The 20184-nt window shown below is 44.8% G+C and overlaps 2 protein-coding genes across 2 annotated transcripts; both read left to right on the top strand.

Moving 5' to 3' along the window:
* Positions 1 to 563: 563 nt before the first annotated feature.
* Positions 564 to 8102, top strand: paxbp1 (PAX3 and PAX7 binding protein 1). Its single transcript, XM_068745040.1, has 18 exons — positions 564 to 881; positions 1106 to 1231; positions 1468 to 1683; positions 1825 to 2046; positions 2131 to 2231; positions 2412 to 2635; positions 2955 to 3144; positions 4014 to 4137; positions 4745 to 4847; positions 5152 to 5267; positions 5375 to 5574; positions 5664 to 5811; positions 5908 to 6029; positions 6150 to 6226; positions 6312 to 6378; positions 6471 to 6617; positions 6948 to 7102; positions 7333 to 8102. Exons 1-18 carry the CDS (start codon positions 569 to 571, stop codon positions 7451 to 7453), a joined length of 2772 nt encoding a protein of 923 aa, XP_068601141.1. The 5' UTR covers positions 564 to 568; the 3' UTR covers positions 7454 to 8102.
* A 266-nt stretch (positions 8103 to 8368) lies between these two features.
* On the top strand, positions 8369 to 19621 carry LOC137900895 (high affinity cationic amino acid transporter 1-like). The gene is made up of 13 exons (XM_068745041.1): positions 8369 to 8492; positions 11264 to 11538; positions 11634 to 11816; positions 11950 to 12108; positions 12292 to 12469; positions 12591 to 12724; positions 14099 to 14321; positions 15138 to 15274; positions 15449 to 15551; positions 15740 to 15945; positions 16087 to 16238; positions 16370 to 16478; positions 16884 to 19621. Exons 2-13 carry the CDS (start codon positions 11352 to 11354, stop codon positions 17066 to 17068), a joined length of 1956 nt encoding a protein of 651 aa, XP_068601142.1. The 5' UTR covers positions 8369 to 8492; positions 11264 to 11351; the 3' UTR covers positions 17069 to 19621.
* The last annotated feature ends 563 nt before the right edge of the window (positions 19622 to 20184 follow it).

Raw genomic sequence — 20184 nt, 5'->3', positions numbered from 1 at the left:
TTTGTTCTTTCTAGTAAGACATGTGTACATGAACACCATCATGAACAAGAACATGAAGACGTAGCTACATAGAATTCTCATTCTCTCTGATGTGTATATATATCGTTGTTTCAAGAGAGATTTTGTTTTTCATTTTATGTTCCTCTGTGTGCCTCAAGCCGTGGGCCTTCACAAGATTTTGTTATGTTAGCATAATGACAATAAGGAATCTTGAATCTTGAAATACCTCTTCTCAAAAAATGGTTAGAAAGTGTTAGAATTCTCCCTTTTCCTTAAATACAGATTGTGGGCAGCATAGTGGCGCAGTGGTCAGCGCTGTTGCCTCACAGCAAGGCCACAGGTTTCCAATCTGATTTTGGGGCCTCTGTTCCAGTTCTGACCAGTTGGGGGCAGTAATGTCCTGGAGTCGCTTGTCCTCGGCTCCAAATTTGGAAGACGAAGAAGAGACCTGAAGCTAGCTAACAGAAAATGGCCGCTCGCAAGTCTGCACGTAATTTGAATCTACCCCATGTGCTGTTTTGAGGTATCCTTTATTTAGACATATATGATTATTTAGTGGGGATACACAATGTTCAAAAAAGCGAAACGAGCTAACTTTCGACGGAGGAATGAGTCCGACGAGGACGAGCAGGAGGAGAGTCGGCAGCCGCCACTGGCGGCGACATCGTTCGGGCCTGTCGTGGAGGAAATCCCGTTTATGGAGACTTCCAGTATCGTTACCGCTGCTGCAAGCACGATGGATAATTACAACGGCAACGCTTTTCAGGCTAACATTAACAGTCTAAGAGCTGTCAAGAAAGATAAAAAAATCATAGCGGCTGTGCCTGTACCCACGAAAGCCAGTTTGCTGAGCTTCGACGGGGAAGACGACGACGACGAAGGTAAATCAATGCTTCAAAAAGCTAGCATGTCAAAGTTAACTAGCTGGAGGAAAGGTTCTGACAAGGTTTAGCACACACCCATTTGTTCTACCCATAAAAGGCAGAAGTTGTGTGCACACTTCTATAACTGCATATTAGATACATGCTTTCTTTAACCCTTAGCTTAGCCGGTTTACGTGCTTCGACCAGATCCCGCTCACTTTCTCGCATGGCTCGTTTTTCAGCAGAAGGATCGGAGATTTTCAGAGTGAAGAAGTCCACTCACAGCAAGAAGATTGTCAAACAGCTGAAGAAAGAATACAAGGAGGATTTGGAGAAGTCTGGATGTTTCAAACATGAAATCAAATCAGGTGGGCTGAGCAGAAGCTTCTCTGACACAACATCGCTCATCTCTGCTGTCACACGAGTAATGAGAAGCTGCTTAGCTTGGCGCAGTGTGCCACGGAATTAATGTAAAGTAAAGGGAGTTTATTTCAATTGGCTTTAACACTGATGCTCTATTTTGTTGGTGATACTATATGACTTTGTCAACAACTCTTGCATTGCATCGGCAGGAAACTGATGCTTCCGTCTCCTGTTTTCTTAGATGCGTCATTTCAGCCTGCATTTGCTAGCAAAGAGGAGCTAACTAGCGGAGTGGGCAGTGAGCAGGGAGAAGTAGAAATGGAGGTGGACAGTGCTGAAGAACAACAGGAAGAAACAAAGCATCAAACTGGCCCGGCCCACAGTCAAATCTCCAAGCCGAACAACACTGGAGGAGCGTCGTTCAACACCCTTTCTTCCCTGAGCAGTCTCAGACCAGGTATTTCACTGTGATTCTGCTGTGGTTATCATCTCAGGCAGCAGCGTTCAGACTCTTGTATGCAAGCAGAGACCACAGGTGTAGTTTTGTATGTTAAATAACCAAGGGCTCGGTTCAAGATCCATTTCTCTCTTAAACTAGGGGAGATCCCTGATGCTGCATTCATCCATGCTGCCAGAAAACGCCGGCAGATGGCCAGAGAGCTGGGAGGTGACCCCCCACTGGTGGAGACAGAGACTCCCAAGAAACGTATGATCGGAGAAGACCAAGATGCAAGCGACGATGAAGATGAGGATGAGAAGAGGATCCGCTTTAGTGGAGTGAAGAACAAAAGCCAGAGACAAAAGATAGCTGAAGAGATAGGTGTGGTGGGAAAATGGTGAACTGCCAAACACATTGGTCATCAGTGGAGTCTTTAATATTTGAGCGTCCCCTTCGTTTGTGCAGGTATTGAGGGCAGTGATGATGAAGCTCTGGACACAGGTCAGGATGAAGAGGTGAGCCGTTGGGAGCAGGAGCAGATAAGAAAAGGAATCAGCATTCCCCAGGTAAGATGTCCTGATTTTCTAAATATTCCACTTTCTTATCCTAGTTTATTCAGATATCAAGAATCTAATTTGTCGAGCAGATCATTAATTGCAGCCATTCTGCGTTAGCAGGAGACGGCAGCTGCACGACTCGCCGTAGCAGTAAAAGCGTTATTTTTTCGTCTTGTTTTGATTGTCCAGGTCCAAAGTAATCCGGCGGAGGACAACACGGTCTATTACCAGAACAGCTACGAGAGCCAGGCCTATGGCTCCTCCTACAGCATGCCGTTCACCTACAGTACCGTGACCCCGCAGACGGGCAAGGCAGCTAGCCGAGCCGACGGTGGCTCCATTCTCTATGGGGCCAGCATTAGTGATCTAACCCCGGTATCCATTGATCTTGTAAAGAAACGCCTGCAGGATAGGTAGGTTCAGTGGAAGACGACAGCAACACCTACACCTTCAGCTGTGCTGTGGTCCTGAAGACCCACAAATCTGAGCAACCGCCTAAGGGCCAGAGTCATCGAGGGGGGGGGGGGGGGGGGGGGTCAGGGTTATTTGTCCCCCTAACTGCATTCTTTTACCTGTCATCGTCTCTTGTAAATCAGTTTTCGAGAGTGCCAGTCTGTGGCTTAGATCAGTGTATATCAGGAAGTAAAATTGGTGTGGCCTTTTCTGCCCTATCTAAGTCGTCTTTAATGTCTTTCCCTCTGTGTGTGTGTGTGTGTGTGTGTGTGTGTGTAGGCTCGGCCAAATGCATGCAAGCAACAATGCAAATGCCGGTCGCTACAAACAAATAGAAGAAGACTTATCTGCCTCCGAGAGTGCCATCCAGCAGCTGGAAGGCTCGTCCAATGACAATGCAGAGCAATATAAATTCTTGCAAGAGATGCGAGGGTATGTTGGAGACTTGCTTGAGTGTTTCAGTGAAAAGGTAAGGGAGAATTTGTGTGCTACCCGATTAGCCGTTTTCTGTTTCGTGTCCATGTGGTATTTAACGAGACGGAATCTGAGATGCTTTGATTGATGTTGGTGAACATTGGTGACCGGCCAGCGCCGCTGCTCATTAGCGACATAGATAAGTCCACGAATTTCCATCTATCTTCAGAACGACTTTATTCTAGTGAGAAACATGACTGAACTATTTTATCAACAATACTTTGTCTTCACTCCTGCAGTTACTTAAAGTTATCATAAGGTGAGTTAGTGTTACAGAATCTAACAAGTTGTTAAAGTCCAGACTTACAAAAAGGGGCTGAATGCATTTTAACAAGTGATGAAACATTCCTACAGCTGCTTATGAAGTGACTGTTGACTGAGAGATGCGCGGCAGAGCAGCATTCATGGAGCACCAGTGTTTCCTCATCAATGCTAATGTCTGTTTTGATTAATCCTGTTGTTCAGTTCTCAGAGCACATAATGTGATGGAACCCGTGCGCCAGTCAACACCGCTTGGTGTTTGTCCTTGAGTGCAATGCTAACGTCAAGACTGGAGCCGTACATTGTCAGTGTTGGGTGAAAACCTTTTAGCACACGTTTTCAGAGTTGAGGTTATTGAACAGAATGTTAAAAACCAAAGTTGTTTCACCTCAAACCACCGGCTGAATTTAAGACTTTAGTTTTAAAGCATAAATACGTTGCATTTAAAGATCTGTCAAGTTTTCACCCGGCACAAGTGGCATGACGGTTCCAGTGTTTGATCGTCCATCTTGCTCCTCTAGCCCCCTCCAGCAAGGCATCCCGGTGACTCGGAGCCCCACTTTTGTTTGGGTCAGAGGTCACAGAAGTCATCATATCTTTCAGGTGCCTGCTGTCCTGGAGCTGGAGGCTGCCTTGCACCAGTTACTAAGGCAACGGGCCTCACGACTTGTCCAGAGAAGACAGGATGATATTAAAGATGAATCATCGGAGTTTGCAAGCCTTTCAAGTCAGTCCATCTTGAAGGTTTTTATGATTTATTTGAAGAGACCTCGTTAGGTGTGTGTGGAAGCGTGATGTTCGCATTCTTGTCTCCCGCGACCCCGTTATGTTTCCTTCGTGTGTCTGATCGAATGGTTTGGAGTGAGTGAGTATGTATGCGCATGGGGCGATGCTTTATTTGAGGAGCGTTTTCATCTCCTCTTTAATGGCTGGGTCTCAGTCTGCTGGGTGGTTTTACCTCGACTCAGGAAGAGTCACTGAGTAAAGATAGTCTGTTAGTGACTCGTCTTCTGTCACTTTCACGGTGACGTGTAGGAAGTTGCGGTCAGGTAAGTGGCTAGAATATGGATAATACCAGTATTATATATAACAAATGTGGCACAATGTGTTAAAGATCGCAGAACTCCTAAAGTTTCACAGGCGAGGATATCACGGAGGGTTGGGTGCATCTTTTTAACTTGTTTTTGTGGTTTAATTTTACCCTCCTGCCTATCATTGTATTGATTACGGTATTTGTTTGAGTACTATTAATAAGTGGCCAGAATTAGAATGAGGTTATGGATTGTCTAATTGTTTTTCATCTCTGGTGCTGACATGGTTCCTGTCTCTTGCAGATAAAGCTGTCATGGCTCCTAGTCTGGACTCCTTTGGACGAGACCGCACAGCGTACCAAGAGCACAGTCGTCAGAGGAGGATAGCGGAAAGAGAAGCACGGCGGTACGACGCGCCGTCGTTCTCCAATACCAACTCCTAGGATTAAATATTATTTTTATTATTCTTTTTTTGTCTTTGCTTGAGATCATGTTAATACCAGAAACGTTTTGTTCTGTGTTTGTATTCTCAAAAATTCTCCCCTAATTGTAGCTTTGTTTGTAAAGCATGGGCTTACCATAAAGAAGTCTGACTTTTTTTTTTGGGGGGGGGGGGGGGGGGTCATCTTCATGCCAGGCCTGTTGGCCACAAATTCTGCCAAATTTTCATTGTTGGCCTTCGTCGTGTGTGTGTGTGTGTGTGGGTGCAGAACTCGCCGACGGCAGGCTAGAGAGCAGAACGGAAAAAGAGCTGAGCACAAAGAAGGCTTGTCGTCTGATGACGAGGAGACCTCCACTGACATCACCAGCTTCACCACGGAGAAAGGTTCCTTATTATTATGCTGCAACAAATGAGATGAGAGCTGGCAGATTAGTTCCTGAAATGATATGTTCTGTTTCCCGCGCCTTACCAAAGCCTTTCTTCCCATCCAGATCGTATCGTCAGGGAAAGCAAGAAGATATTTGAGGATGTTGTGGAGGACTTTCATTCTCTAGACTGTATTAAGTCCCGTTTCGAAGTGTGGAGGAGACACTATGCCCACGGCTACAGAGACGCTTACATCGGCCTCTGTCTGCCCAAACTCTTTAACCCTTTAGTCCGTTTGCAGCTGATTACATGGAACCCTCTTGAGGTAAGGCAGAAGTGAAGTATCTTTTTTTTATATATATATTCTGCAATCAGTTTACTATAATATTATTATTATTTTTTTTTACTGTTTAGGGCCAGTGTCCAAATTTCGAGTACATGCTATGGTTCGAGTCGCTGCTGTTTTACGGCTTTGAAGAGCACAGCACTGTGGAGATCGGCGACGGAGACATCAGCTTGCTGCCTGCTATTGTGGAGAAGGTCATCCTGTCCAAACTGACAGGTGGAGAAACCCATGCAGCTACACCTGGCGTCCCACGATAACTGCGGGACGGTACAAACTATGCTCTGGGTATTTATCTATTGGTTTGTGTGTCAGTGTTGGCAGAGCAGGTGTGGGATCCTCTGTCGAGCAGCCAGACGGCACGCCTGGTGGGCTTCACCCGCAGGCTATTGAAGGCTTACCCCACGGTGCTGCACGGGGACAACAGATATACACAGGTAGCGTTTTCTCTCTCAATGCCTGCAAGATGTAACGTGCGTAATTTACAAAATCACACATTGCCTTTGTACATGTGATTGGATTTATATATATTTTTTAATCCCTTTTTTTCCTGTCAGGAGCTTTTAAGAGCTGTTGTCTTGAGAACCCGTCGGATTTTGGATGAAGATGTCTTCCTTCCACTCTACCCCAAAGCGTATGTTAAATTACTACTTCTGGACGCTGGTTGGTGAATCTCCGTGATGAATCGAGATTATTTAAAGGCTTTTGTTTTGGCTCAGTGTGTTGGAGAACAAGAACGGCAGTCCCTACTTATTCTACCAAAGGCAGTTCTGGTCCTGTGTGAAGGTTTGTGTAATGCAGTAGAGATGACATTTTCTTTTTGCATCAAACGAACATGAAGACATGAATTGTAACTCTGGATTTCTCTCCGTTCACAGCTGCTCAGCAACATCATGCAGTGGGAAGGTATTTTGTCCAATTCCTGTGTGAGGGATCTGGCTTTGGACAGCACTCTGAATAGATACATCCTCTCCGCACTCCAGACCGCAGAGACCGGGGAGGAGAATGTTCACAAGTGCCAAAAGGTGGGGCACAGACACACTATTAGCAGCGTGAACGAAAAGGGATCCCAGCAAGTGTGCACAATGATCAGTGTGTGTATAGCACCGACGGCTTGCTTTTTTTTTTGTCTGTTTGGTTTTTGTGCTACTGATAAAAGCAAAAATGGCTCCAAGAACATTCATTTGCGATGGATCTCGATGTGTTGCACCGCCACACAGGAATCAACCGCTCTCCTCTTCCCTGTTTTTCTTACAGCTAAACAAACTAGTTTGGTTGTTTACCTCTAGTTACAGGATTCACCATACAAAAGTTACGCCAGCTATTTATACAATAGATCATTATTTTTTTTGCAGGTGGTGGAGTGTTTTCCACCCCAGTGGTTCTCTGGGCTGAAGGGCCAGCAGACATTGCCTCAATTGGAGCCATTGTGCCGCTACCTCAGGCACCTGGCCAACGCGTTGTACCGCAGCAGTTTGGGCTTGTCTGACGTCGAACGGCGTGCGTCAAGGTAAGAGTCTCCGCTAGACGCTGCATATATAACTACAAATCTACGTCGATAGTTCAGATTTGGTGTTATTCCATCTGATGGAATATAACCAACAGTCTGTTATTGAAGGATTAACAATATATATATTTTTACATTTGGTTCAATTACATAACATTTTGCTAGCTAGTGCGACGCCCTCTGTCATGCCTGTTAGCATGCAGCTGTGATGGTTCCGATCGTTCTTTCAACAGGGACTTGGTGAAAGAGGTCGTGAAGATGTTGGGCCATGTGAATGGTCTGGATCACATCATCACCGTGGCAGCAGAGCAAGGCATTAAAGATATCAAGCTTTTTTTGGAATCCGATCCATAAAAGGAGGACAAGACGAAGGCATCTTTTCTGTCATCATTTGTTGAGTTGGGTGCATTTGAAGCCACGTGGATCGCCAAGTGAGATTCCAGAAGAGAACTGTGGATCGATAGTTGCCACCTTTCACCCAGAAGGCTTAAAGCGACCCTGTAACTATTGTAAATACTGTATAGGTGTACCCGTGTCCTTGCTGACTGATGATGCCGACGCTGAAACGAGGCCGTGTGTTGCTAGCAAAACGTTTTCTAATTTAGACCCCAGCCCTGGCTGTTTTTAATGTATTATTTATTACTATTGCCATCTCTTTAGAAAACATCTCATCACAAAATCAACACTATAAAGCTTGGATATACAAACTGCTCTTGGCCATTCTTACCTTGTTTCCCCCCCCCCCCCAAACATTACAGTCTGCAAGTAGATCATCTGGTAGAGACTGACCACCTGTGTCTGTTACCTGTGGGACTGTCCACGTCCTCTCGCCGTGTGGACCGATCCAATGAACTAACCAAAGAAAGGACTGCTTTACGTTCACATCTGTCTGTCTTTTGTTTTAATAATGTGTTTGCCTGAAAAATAAAATATCAGAACGGCTTTGATGTAATCTGGGACGCAAGAAGTCTGACGGTAAACGGGACAATTAAATTAATTTCTGAAGTTATGAGTTTAGTTTCAAATGCCCCTTGGTCACGTTTTATTTGTTTGCTTTTAACTTTAGATGACTAATTCACAAACTGTTCTTGCCCACGGCGAGATGAGCGGCGTCGCTTCTCGTGGCTCTTGTTTGCTTTTTCTGAATGGCTTTGCGCCGTTTGGTTGGACGCTGCGAGCAACAGGCGGGGCTGCGGGTCTCTGGGTCCCCTCCTCCATCCGAACGAGACCAGATGTAACGCGACACCTGAGTCCGTGTCCTCCTCGCCACCTGTGAAGAGCCACGCGGCGCCGCAGACCACCGTGGGGCTGAAACGGATTGGAAGCCTCTAATCTGTCGTCGCGGCCGGACGACCCGCTCCATGCGCTCCGCATAGGAAACGCGTCACTCAAGGTACAGCGCGTTAGCTCGAGCTGCGTGCGTGCGTGCGTGCGCCGCACGCGGTTACGCAATAGCAGAGCTTCTATTTACTCCGCGTGGCTGTGTTCAACGTGCGCGAAGTTAAATGGCTGCGAGCGCGTCCACGTTTCGTGTGCCATACGGTCGCTTCTCCCGCGCCCGTTATTACGCGCGTTGCAGGATTTCATTCATGGTTCGCATAAAGTCTCGTTGCGTGGTTCTCCGTTCAGGAGCGGAGCTTGTAGTCCGAGAAGAAGAGACTCCTGACTGGGTTGGACAGGAGCTGCTCCCCCCCCTCCCCTGGGGCTGTTGCTGCCTGGGAGGCGGGGGGGGGGGAGAGTTGGGTGTTTTACGCGTTGGAGTGAAAGTGAAGCGTCCAGTCGTCACGAATTCAGAGGAAGCGGGTGGAGAAAGGACTTCCACAAAGGTATCAGTACCATAACCCCCCCCCCAGAGCCAACTTCAGAAGAGTCCAAGTATCAATGGTTGGAAGCTAAAGGTGCGTGGAGCGTTCCCTCCATCACCTCTGAGCGACGTGGACGCTGCGGTTCAGAGCCATTCCAGGGGTTGAACGTGTCCAATGGTGGGACAGGCCAACACAAACACACCGGAGGACATCTACGGAGGACATCTACTGAACCTTCAGGGTCACTGACACTGGAGACGACGTCCCCTTGTCAGGACATCACGCTGTTTGACGTCAGCGTCGACTCGGGCGTTCTCCAAACGTTGTGTTGCTCCTGCAACGGGTTGAGCTGAAAGAAGCTTGGGTTCATTTCAGTGGTTACAATTTCCAGAGTAAATCCCGCTTGTGAAAACATGGAAACGTAATAATCTTTCTAGCATTCTGCTAAAAACATGCTTGTTTGTCAGTTAAGATTTGCGAGTGGACGCCCATCCTGGAAGTCGCCCAGATTCTCCACACGTTTTAATGTTAATCAGGTTCATGCAATTATGTGAACCTGATATTCCACTAATTGTTACTTTCAGGTACTAAAACGTGCCTGAGGTTGTGTGATGTTGCAACGTGTTGTAGATCAGACTCCATTTATTGTTTCTCTCTATTATAAAAACATTTATCCATGATTCACTTTTAGTCGTTGGGCTTCAGCTACATAGACCCCCCCCCCCCCCCCACCCCCCATTAATTTTGTTCCCCCTCCTCAACCAGGAAATTCCTGGATCTCTTCTTTCATTCGTTCTGAACGACTATACCTCTTTCCTCGTCGTCCAATCCCACCCGCTGGCAGCTGCTGCCTCCGTTCTTCAGTCTCATCTGTCATATGTTGAAACTGACGGCAGCTTGTGTGTCTATTGTCTAAGATACACTCGATAAGAACCCCTAAATCCATGCAGTATCGAACCGTTACTCGTATAAAGGTGATAAAGAATACATTATTTTAGTTTACAGGGACTCAAACAAGCCCGTTACATTTGAATGCACGTATTTGCATGCAGTGGTGGAACCTCGTGGAGAATATTTAGGTGCAAATTCAAGGTATTTTGTGTGTGGGGGGGGGGGGGGATTATATTGCTGCACTGTAAATATTGTACATTATATTAAAACGTTGTGGTTATACATGATGCATCTGGTTATTACCGTACTGGTGAACTCCACTGAGGCTGCGCTCGTTTCTGCATGCTGCTTGGAATAGCCAAGGCATGTGATTCCTCTCTGGGTTCTATTTCAGAGCGGCGTGCGCTCTTCGCAGCGGACCGATGAATCGTCCAAAACACCGTTTTATCGCTCCGTCACTCAGACCGCACAATCAGATCGACGAGTGATTGTGTCTGTAGCTGGTTTAAAGTAAGTACTGTGTATACCATATGCGTTTGGCTCATTCTGCCTTTGGAATAGCTTGTGCTCACTTTGGTATTGACCTGGAACATTGACAAAGTATTTCATCATGCATCTTCTTTTTTTTTTTGCGTTTGCTTTGCTTTAAAGTATAATTTGGTATGATGGTATTTTTTTCTTGAATTAAGGTTTTAATGAACTCTACAGTTGCACCAACCAGAGACGGGGACACAGACTTTCACAAAAGGCTTCTTGATTCTGTTTGCCTTTATGCATGAGGTGTTTTTTTTGTGTGTGTGTGTGCGCTTTATGATGGCATTCAGATATTTGAAAAATTAAGGTTTTAGTTAAAAACTTTCCAGGTTTCACACACGTGATGCACAAGCTGATGTAATAATTGACCTTTCTGCGACACGCCCCCTTTGTGTGAAAGAGCGGATCTGCTCAGGGCTGGAGTCTTCATGTCAGGGTGATTTACGCATGTTCACATTCTTACCTGCTAATAAAACCAGGTGAGGGAGGAGCCGTTTCTCGAGTATCAAGGAGATGCAGCATCCATTCTCCCTCGCTGAAAGAAATAATACTAGTCTCGTTTCTTGCCGCAAGTCAAATACATGTTGTTGCCGTTGAATCTTTGGTGCTGGGTTTGAATTCTCTCCTGTACAGCATCATAAACCTGACATACCATAATGTTGTGCCATGCACCTGTAGTCATTGGTCACATGGATTCTGTTTGGACATGGTTCACGAACGGATGTACGACAGATGCTCAGCGTGTTTGTTTTGTGAACACTGACCTCAAGCACACCGCTCCAACAACGACCCGGTCAAGGTTTAGCCGTCGAGCGTACATTTGACTACCAGAGTTGAAGTCCAACTCATTCCAAGACTGGCAGTAAAACATTCTGGTATGATTTTAAAGGATTGGATTCACCCATAATCTGCTGTCATCTTTACCTCCCATTAGGGTGTCTGTGACCTCTTCCCTTCTCCCTTGTGACCTTGGAACCCTGGTACACCTCCTGCCCATCGTCTCTCCTCCGTGAGGGTGATCCATGGCGCTGAACAAGCTTGCGAGGTTTGGGAAGCAGCTGCTGAGGGTGAAAGTGGTAGACTGTAACTCAGAAAACTCCCATCTGTCCCGATGCCTCAACACGTTTGACCTGGTGGCGCTGGGTGTTGGCAGCACACTGGGCGCTGGTGTCTACGTGCTAGCCGGTGCTGTAGCGCGAGAGAATTCAGGTACGTTGAGTCAATATAAATGTTTATTTTATTTTTTAATTACAAGACAATTCCTAAGGCCTCAAATCAAATGTTATCCTTCACCCCCCCTGTAGGTCCGGCTATCGTTCTGTCTTTCCTGATAGCAGCCTTAGCTTCAGTCTTGGCTGGTCTCTGCTATGCAGAATTTGGAGCCCGGGTTCCCAAGACGGGCTCAGCTTACCTTTACTCCTATGTTACTGTCGGGGAACTCTGGGCCTTCATCACTGGATGGAACCTCATCCTCTCCTACATCATCGGTAAGCACTTTAAAGCATGATCTTCTTGCTTCTGTGGCTGGAATGGGAAGATGCAAAAAACAGAACCAAGAGCTCGGTGACAAAATTGGAAGGACAAGCAGAACGTGTTGGCTTCAAGTGGTCTCTATTTTAGGTACCTCCAGCGTGGCCCGTGCTTGGAGCGCTACGTTTGATGAGTTGATAGGGAAGCACATAGAGCAGTTCTGCAGAACCTACATGACTATGAGACTGCCGGGCATTTTAGCAGAGTACCCTGACATGTTTGCTGTTCTCATCATAATCATCCTTACAGGTATGCAACTTTTATTTATTTCTTCCTTCCCCTATCTCTACACACATTTAGAAATATAGTGTATCCACAATTACTTTTAAATGTTTTTTTTATTATTATTATATTTGATTTAGTGCACATATTTGCAGTAGATTATCAATTTCAGTACAATTTCATTATCTTTTCTTTGTCTTTATTTTTAAGGTCTGCTGGCATTTGGGGTCAAAGAGTCTGCGATGGTGAACAAGGTTTTTACCTGCATCAACGTTCTAGTTCTGCTGTTCATGGTGATCTCTGGACTCGTCAAAGGTACCTTGAAGAACTGGCAAATAGACCCTGAAGAAATCCTACGTAGTAACTACACCGGTAACTCCAGTCTCAAGTAAGGTCATCATTTGCATATTATTTAAATGAAATTTGACATTGGATCTGATCTGCAGTGCGTTTCAGATGAGAAGGCTTCAATTGCTCTGAATAATTAGTTCTTTCTTTGCTTTTTGCAGTCTGACAGATCTCCTGCCAGCCAAAGAGCATTTGGGAGAAGGTGGCTTCATGCCATTTGGTATCACTGGAGTCCTTTCAGGAGCTGCTACCTGCTTTTACGCCTTTGTCGGATTTGACTGCATTGCCACTACAGGTCAGTCCTGCATGAACCAACCTCTTTTTTTATTTTTACCACTTGTCAAATCATTTCCCTTGGCTAATGTGTATGTTTAATTTTGGGGTGCAACTTAATCTGGACTTGGAACAATGTCAATCCCACGTCTGTCTATAGTTCCAGGAGGGTTTTTGTTTGTAATCAATGCATTTAGCCTAATTGTGCTCTTGATCGAGGTGAAGGACATGACTGATGTGAAGGGGAACATACCCCCCCAAACAGGTGTGTAAAATATCAGTGATCTGTGCAGATTGATACTTCGGTTATTTCAGGTAATGTAATGTTCGACCAAATGATACGCGAATGGTAGGAACTACTTCTTCTTCCGCCTGGATGAGTGTGTGCTGCGGCGTCTGTTACTCAACTCTGACTGGAGAAATGAAAGAACGGAAAAGGAGCCGCGCGTGGACCTAATTTAGCTCCACAAGCAGCCAAGACTAATATTTGTGGAAAAACGGGAAGGAGTTGTTGCAACACACCTCAAACAATACCACAACCCAGAATACGAGGCGTTTAAGGTGAGCCGCCTGTAGAGGAGGGGTGCGCTGCGTCAGGTGCTGCTGTAGGGCGAAACAAGCGTCCCTCGCTGCGTCAGGTGCTGCTGTAGGGCGAAACAAGCGTCCCTCGCTGCTGCTGTAGGACGAAACAAGCGTCTGATGGAGTTTACATTAATGAATATACTGGTAGCTGTAAAATAAGTAATCTATAGTAATAAACTGCATGACTTCAGTTTGGAGTGATACTGTAATATATGCGTCGCTGGGATAATCTAGGATAATATCACATCTGCAAAAAAGGCTAGATTTAGTCACGTAAGGTTTCCAGAAGTGAATATAATTAATATATAAAATGTAGGCATTGACAATCTTGTGCAATTTTTGTGATATTTAAATATTTTACTGCCAAGTTCAATTTGAGTCACCCAGTATTATAAAAACAACAAAAACAGAGACAAAAGAAAACATGATAATGTTATTATATGCAAAATTCTAAACTATATTCAAGTTACCTTCCTGACTACAACAACTGCAGCCTGCATTCAAGGTAACACTTGCAGGTCTCAGTTTCATGTGACGCACTAAAAACAAAATATTAAAGTATTCCTTCTTTGTACGGCATTTGTTGTCGTAAATAATGTGTCTGAAATTAAAAATGCATTTGGTCATTCCTGCATTCTAAATTGTTTGATAGGTCGAATTGTATTTTGCCACTCAACAGGAATATAAAAAAAAATCTTAAATGAAAAGCTATAAAACTTTGAGGACCAGAAGTGTCAGCACCTACTAAAGTAACGAAGGGAAGGGAAGTTGTACGTTTTTAATACACTTTTAACAGAGCCCATCTGCTCCCTAGGCGAAGAGGTGAAGAACCCCCAGAGAGCCATTCCCATCGGCATCGTGTCCTCGCTGCTCATCTGCTTCGTGGCGTACTTTGGCGTTTCTGCCGCGCTCACCCTCATGATGCCGTACTACCTGCTGGACAACAAAAGCCCGCTGCCTGCAGCGTTTAAATACGTTGGCTGGGATGGAGCTAAATATGCCGTCGCTGTCGGCTCTCTCTGTGCTCTGTCTACCAGGTGCATACACACACACACACATGAACTGGTCTGTCATCAGTTTAAAAACTGTACCCATGTCATATAGTTCCCCATGTGTGATACACATGCATACATTTTTGTGAAGGTTCAGGACCAAGAGGGTTTTTTTTTTAATCTCAGAGGAAACTTGATCCCACAACTAAAAATAAGATCACTGCTAAAAATATTGGACCATGTGATTGCGTACGTGATTGTGCAACTAGAACTCGTGTCGCAGAAGGTCAACCCACACTAGATCTAAATCAACTTTCAGGATTCTGATGGCTCTATAATTGTGGTATTGTAGTACGTACGTCTCTGTTCATGTATGTTGAAAGTATTTTGGGTGTATGTGTTTATGTCGTACGCCCTGTGTGATCTGGCCTATGGCTGACTGTGGGCTGCTAATTAAGTTCATGGCTGAGATTGGGCCCCCCCGCAGCAAAACGCCGCTAACTGCAACCCTCACCTCTGGCATAGGGGCAGGCGAGATACTAACACGCGTGTGTTCATTGCCTCCAGCAAGGCGGAGGTTGTGTAATCGCCGGCGTTTTGTCTGTCTGTCTGTCCGCCCATCTGCTTGCAGGATGAATCTAAACGCTCTGGCCAGATCTGGATGAAATTTCCAGAAAATGTTGGGGAATCTTACCAGAAATCATGCCCCTGCTGCTCTACATTGCTGATAACCTTGTGTCCTGTTCTCCCACCACAAATCTGTCCTGTCTTTTGCTAATTCTTTCCCCCTGACCTGATTTCCCTTTACTTTTTGATGCTATAATGTCGGTTAAATCTCACGTTCTCAACCCCCCCCCCCAGTCTGTTGGGTTCCATGTTCCCACTACCCCGTGTCATCTTTGCCATGGCCCGAGATGGCCTGCTCTTCTCCTATCTGGCCCGGGTCAGCGAGAGGAAGTCTCCAATAACAGCCACCATGACGGCCGGTGTCATGTCTGGTAAGATAAATATAGGATACATATACGAGGTGGATGGAGGACTTACTTCGAGTCTTCCATTCCTCCTACAAGCTGCACTGACAGCTGGGATGCTGATTAGTGGCTCATGGTGGTTTTTGTGTTGGTTATGCAGTTCTCGCTCGGATTAACTCTATTTCTTCGTTTCCATTAAAGCCATCATGGCCTTCCTCTTCGACCTGAAGGACCTGGTGGACCTGATGTCTATCGGGACGTTGCTGGCCTACACATTAGTGGCTGCCTGCGTGCTGGTGCTCAGGTCAGTGGACAGATGACACATGCATCATATTATTGTTGTCAGTTAAATTAAAGTATATCTCATTGCTTGTAACTTGGATGTGTTTTCTTATCCCTGCTTAACCAATGAGGTGAACTCTTACTTGAATGAATTTAACAGCGGTTAATTATTGGTTATTACAGCTTATTACTCATGGTTACTTGCATCAGGTACCAGCCGGAGCAGCCCAGTCTGGTTTATCAGGTAGCAGATACCCAGGAAGACGCAGAGCTGATTGACAACATTAGCGCCCCCAGCATGGGCATTCTGCCCGGCATGGAGGAGAGGTTCGACTACAAGAACGTCCTGTTTCCAGACCACCCTGAGCCATCCAGGCTGTCGGGCTTCACCGTCAACATCTGTGTCTCTATCATGGGTAGGTGATCGTTATGGTGGCTGTATATTATACACACTGCGTGAGAACTTCAGGGAAGCATCCAGACGAGTGTTTTGTGAGTCCCTGAGTGTTACTTTGTGCACAGGCACACATTAAAATAGTGAGCATGCATTTCTGCAGGGGTGTTGATCCTGGCATTCAGTATCCTGGCGGTGCACGGAGGCATAGCGGTGTGGAATGTCATAGCGCTCACCATCATTGCCGTGATATGTTTTCTGCTCACCTTTATCATCTGGAGACAACCTGAGAGCAAGACAGAACTGTCCTTCAAGGTTTGATTCCAGAAACTCCGTCTGTCCGGGACACTGTGAATTTAAAGCAGTTTTTTCGGGGCAACACCCATGACCCTTTGCTATTATCTGAAGCCCACTATAATTACCTTCTGTGATATTTCATTCTTTAGGTTCCGCTGCTGCCCTTTATTCCCGTGGTCAGCATGTTTGTCAACGTTTACCTCATGATGCAGCTGGACAGAGGTACTTGGATACGCTTTTGTATCTGGATGGTTATAGGTACGTGGTCTTTGTTTCTATCATCATGAATGGTTTTGGTTTAAATTCATTATCAAATTGTAGATTTTATATTGGTAACTAAGGATCAGGATGTCTCTTGATCAAGAAAAAAATCAAAGAGCCCATTTGACCTTTGACGAATTGAATGTCAGTTTTTTTTTTTTAAGATCATGCCATTTGGAAGTTTAGAGAAGCCGCCATTTAAACTTTGTGTTTTTTCACAGTGTTTGCGGTACGTCAGTTTTACCAAAGTACCGTAATTCTAAATTCAATCAAGTCTCTTGGGGTTTTATTTTCATATTGGCTCAAAAAGATCAAAGACATTTCACCTCTTACCCAAGAAGCTTCTTCAGCCCAAAAACACCTTCCACAAACTGAGGATTTGTCTCGGTTTTGCTTTCTCAGGGTTTGTGATCTACTTCGGTTACGGCATCCATCACAGCGCTGAAGCAAACGTGGCTCGCTCCTCTCCGGAAACGGAGATGAACAGCTTCGAGCGTGAGCGCGAGTCGGAGGCCACGTCGCCGGAGAAGGAGGCCTTTCTGCACTACGACATCAACAACGTGGAAGAGGACGATGGAGATTTGTAGGAAGCGTTAGAACTTGCTGCTTGCCTGTCTGAGTGTTTTCGGCTGAACAGCTTCCAGTCCCTCACTGGTATTAATCTCTTCCTGGGAAAGTAATCAAAAACATAACTCTGCCCTTGAAAAACCCGTTATTCCCGCAGGGTAGACTTATGCAAGCCAGAATTGACATTAGTCCATTATTTTCTCAGAAGCTTGCTGCCCTTTTTTTGGCTGCCTGAAGCTTGGGCTGCTCGTAGGCTCTCTGGTCTAAGGGCTCGTTTTGCAGACAGGAAGCACGTTGGTGTTTCGGGGAGATTCAGACGAGCACTTGTTTCTCCTTACGCTGGTTCATAGCTACTTCTAAAGGGACTGTCTTGGTTGCAATCCCGGCGGCTTGCCCATGTGCACTTTGTCTGGTACGCACTAACGTTACACTTGCCACCTCTAATGTCTTGCATGCTGACTTCCTGCTCTGACAGTCCTCCCTGACAAGTGAGAGCGTTGCAATGTGAACAGCAATGCAAATAATATATAGAATTTCCCTCCTTCACTGGCAGAAACGAATGATCAGACCAAAGCTGTAGCATTCAGTCTGTTTGAGGCCAATGCAAGGCACCATTTTTTTTAAAAATATATATATATTGTGTAATTTTATCCTGGCATCATTTGAGGATTATTCAATATCACTTTGTGGACAACAAGTGGATGTTTTAGGAAAACAAGACTGATTGCAAAGCCATGGATTTGGCTTATTTTATGATGCAGAATCCTTTCTCCTTCTGGAGAGTTCCTTTCTCTGGAAAAACGCATGCAAAGCCTGACATGAACTAAATCTTATCAGGAATATTTGAAAGTGTCGGTTTGTCATCCTCTTTGCAGTGTTATTAATTACTCTTATGTGGAGGACATATTTTTAACCCTTGGTAAATATATGTAATTTGATGCAGGAGTATCAGGTGAAGTCGGTCGAAGTTGCTGGATGTCTGTTCGTGCCATTTACATTTGGATAATGCTTTTTTTCACAGTGCTGGCTGCTGTGTCGTTTAGCGTCTTTAGCTAAAAGCATTTTAGTCTCTCTTTTCACAATCTAAATAAAATCCTGGTCAAAAAATGTTTCCTTCATGTTCAATGAATTTGTCATTTCACTTCTGTTTTTTTGTGTTTAATCGTGTCTTGTGATTTTATTACCCTCCATTCTAAAATGCAGTTGATTCCAATGTCTTACTTAATGTTAAGTCAAGTACTAAAAATAAGGATTTTACCCCATCTTTTCACAAACCTGAAAATGTTAATCGCCCCCTTCCAGTTTTGCATTGCACACTATATTGCCTGCCTGTGCCTGTGCATGATGGGTACCCGTCTGAAACTGGGTGCATGTGGCGTCCGCTGCTGGCCATGTTCTTCTGCTCTAAATTGGGCCTCTGAGAATAGCCATCAGCAATGATGAGTTATATTTGCTGATGCTCCAGAGTCTAAGGGGCCCCCATATAAGTGTCTATTAAACAATGGTTATATTTCTTCTCGGCTGTGACTTGCGGCTATTTGTGTATCTCTTTGTTGTAAAATGTGCCACCAAATATCAAACACGTGATTATCTGTTTGACGTTTTTTTTGCTGTGACTTGACTCATTCAGAAACGTCCCCCCACGGCAAAGTACTGATAAAGATACGTATACCTCTATAAGTGATGACGGAGAAATGATTGCTTGTACAAGTTCAAGTACTTTGTTGTTTCGCTGCATGTTATAGGTCTGATGCTTTGGACATGAGTTAACAAAAAAAGTATTGTTCAAAATTTTCATTGACAAATTAGGAATAATATTTGTTTCTTTAGAAGGAGAATTTGAGACATGTTTTCACATTTTTCTGGCTGACATATGTGGGACAGTGAATGTCGTGTTCAGCTGTTGGTAGTCTGTGCCAAACTATTAAATACAACCAAACTGAACCTTTCAATGCATTCACAGTTTACAGCAAATGGAAGAAATGTACATTCAAGATTGTATATGAGATGTAGTTTATTATTTCTTGCAGTAAATTATTTGTAAATTGGGGGGACTGCATTTCTAATGTCGCCGTGTTTGTGTCTTATTGTGGTTCACATGTTTCAGTGTACGGTAATGAAAACTTCATCCTCACTGTTGGATGGTGCGATGCCTCGCCTGACTCACTTTAAAGTGCACTTATCATGGCTCTATTACGCACCATTGTGACAAAGCTACCTTTATTCAGGTTGATTAGTGCAGCCTTTCACGATGATAAGTTTATGCGACGTTTGCGTTGCTGTTTCATGTATTTTATCAGCATACCAAATATGCAACTTCCCAAATTTGCGTACTTGCTGAGGAATGGTGCTGAATTTTTATACAAAACAGTCAACATTCAAATTCAGAAAGTATCTTTCTCTTTTGAAACTTTGTTGATTGCAAATCTGCAGTTTCAGAATGAAAGCGCACGAAGATGACGTTTACTCAGTCGTCATGTTTTATGTCTTTGTCAGTTGTGAATATTCACGTCTGTCTTTTTCTCCATTAGATTTTGGTCTTTCAAATCAATACAAAGGGATGTTTGAAAATCTGTCTCGTGTTATAATTTGTCTTACATTCATGTCAAACCGGAGCATCTACTTCTGAAACAACTACAGAAACAGCACACCTGCATTAAACTGCCTTTCCTTCAACCTGTCACGTTACTAGACTTTATCCATCACCGGCGTTGATGACGTACACCTGTGACAGAATAAGGCTTCCATGACGACTCTTTTGCGCCACCTGTTGGTAGCATTAGAAACACGGACAGTGGGACTGAAATCGATTGCTACATTAATAAATGTATTTTCTTTCTTTCAAACAAAAGCCTGACACAAAGTATTTTACGTTATAGTATCAACGAGTAGGATAAACCCGTGACGCGCCAGGCGGATAAAGCGCGCATTAACTTATTTGGGTTTGTTTGTCCTGTTTTTCCGCGTGTTTCAGCCACACGTGGTGTTTCTTGTCGGCTGTGACGTCACGAGAGCCTGATTCGACCGGTGCGTCCGTTTTACGCAGCGCAGACGCGCAGTTTCCCTGAAATCATCCGGCAGAGAGCGCAAATGTGTTGCGAGCTGCAGCCCAGCGCGCTCCGCCAGGTGTCGGCTC

Source organism: Brachionichthys hirsutus, chromosome 10 (genome assembly GCF_040956055.1).
Source record: "Brachionichthys hirsutus isolate HB-005 chromosome 10, CSIRO-AGI_Bhir_v1, whole genome shotgun sequence".
Lineage (NCBI taxonomy): Eukaryota > Metazoa > Chordata > Actinopteri > Lophiiformes > Brachionichthyidae > Brachionichthys > Brachionichthys hirsutus.
Note: the sequence above shows the minus strand (reverse complement) of the source record. Positions and strands in the feature narration are given on the sequence as shown.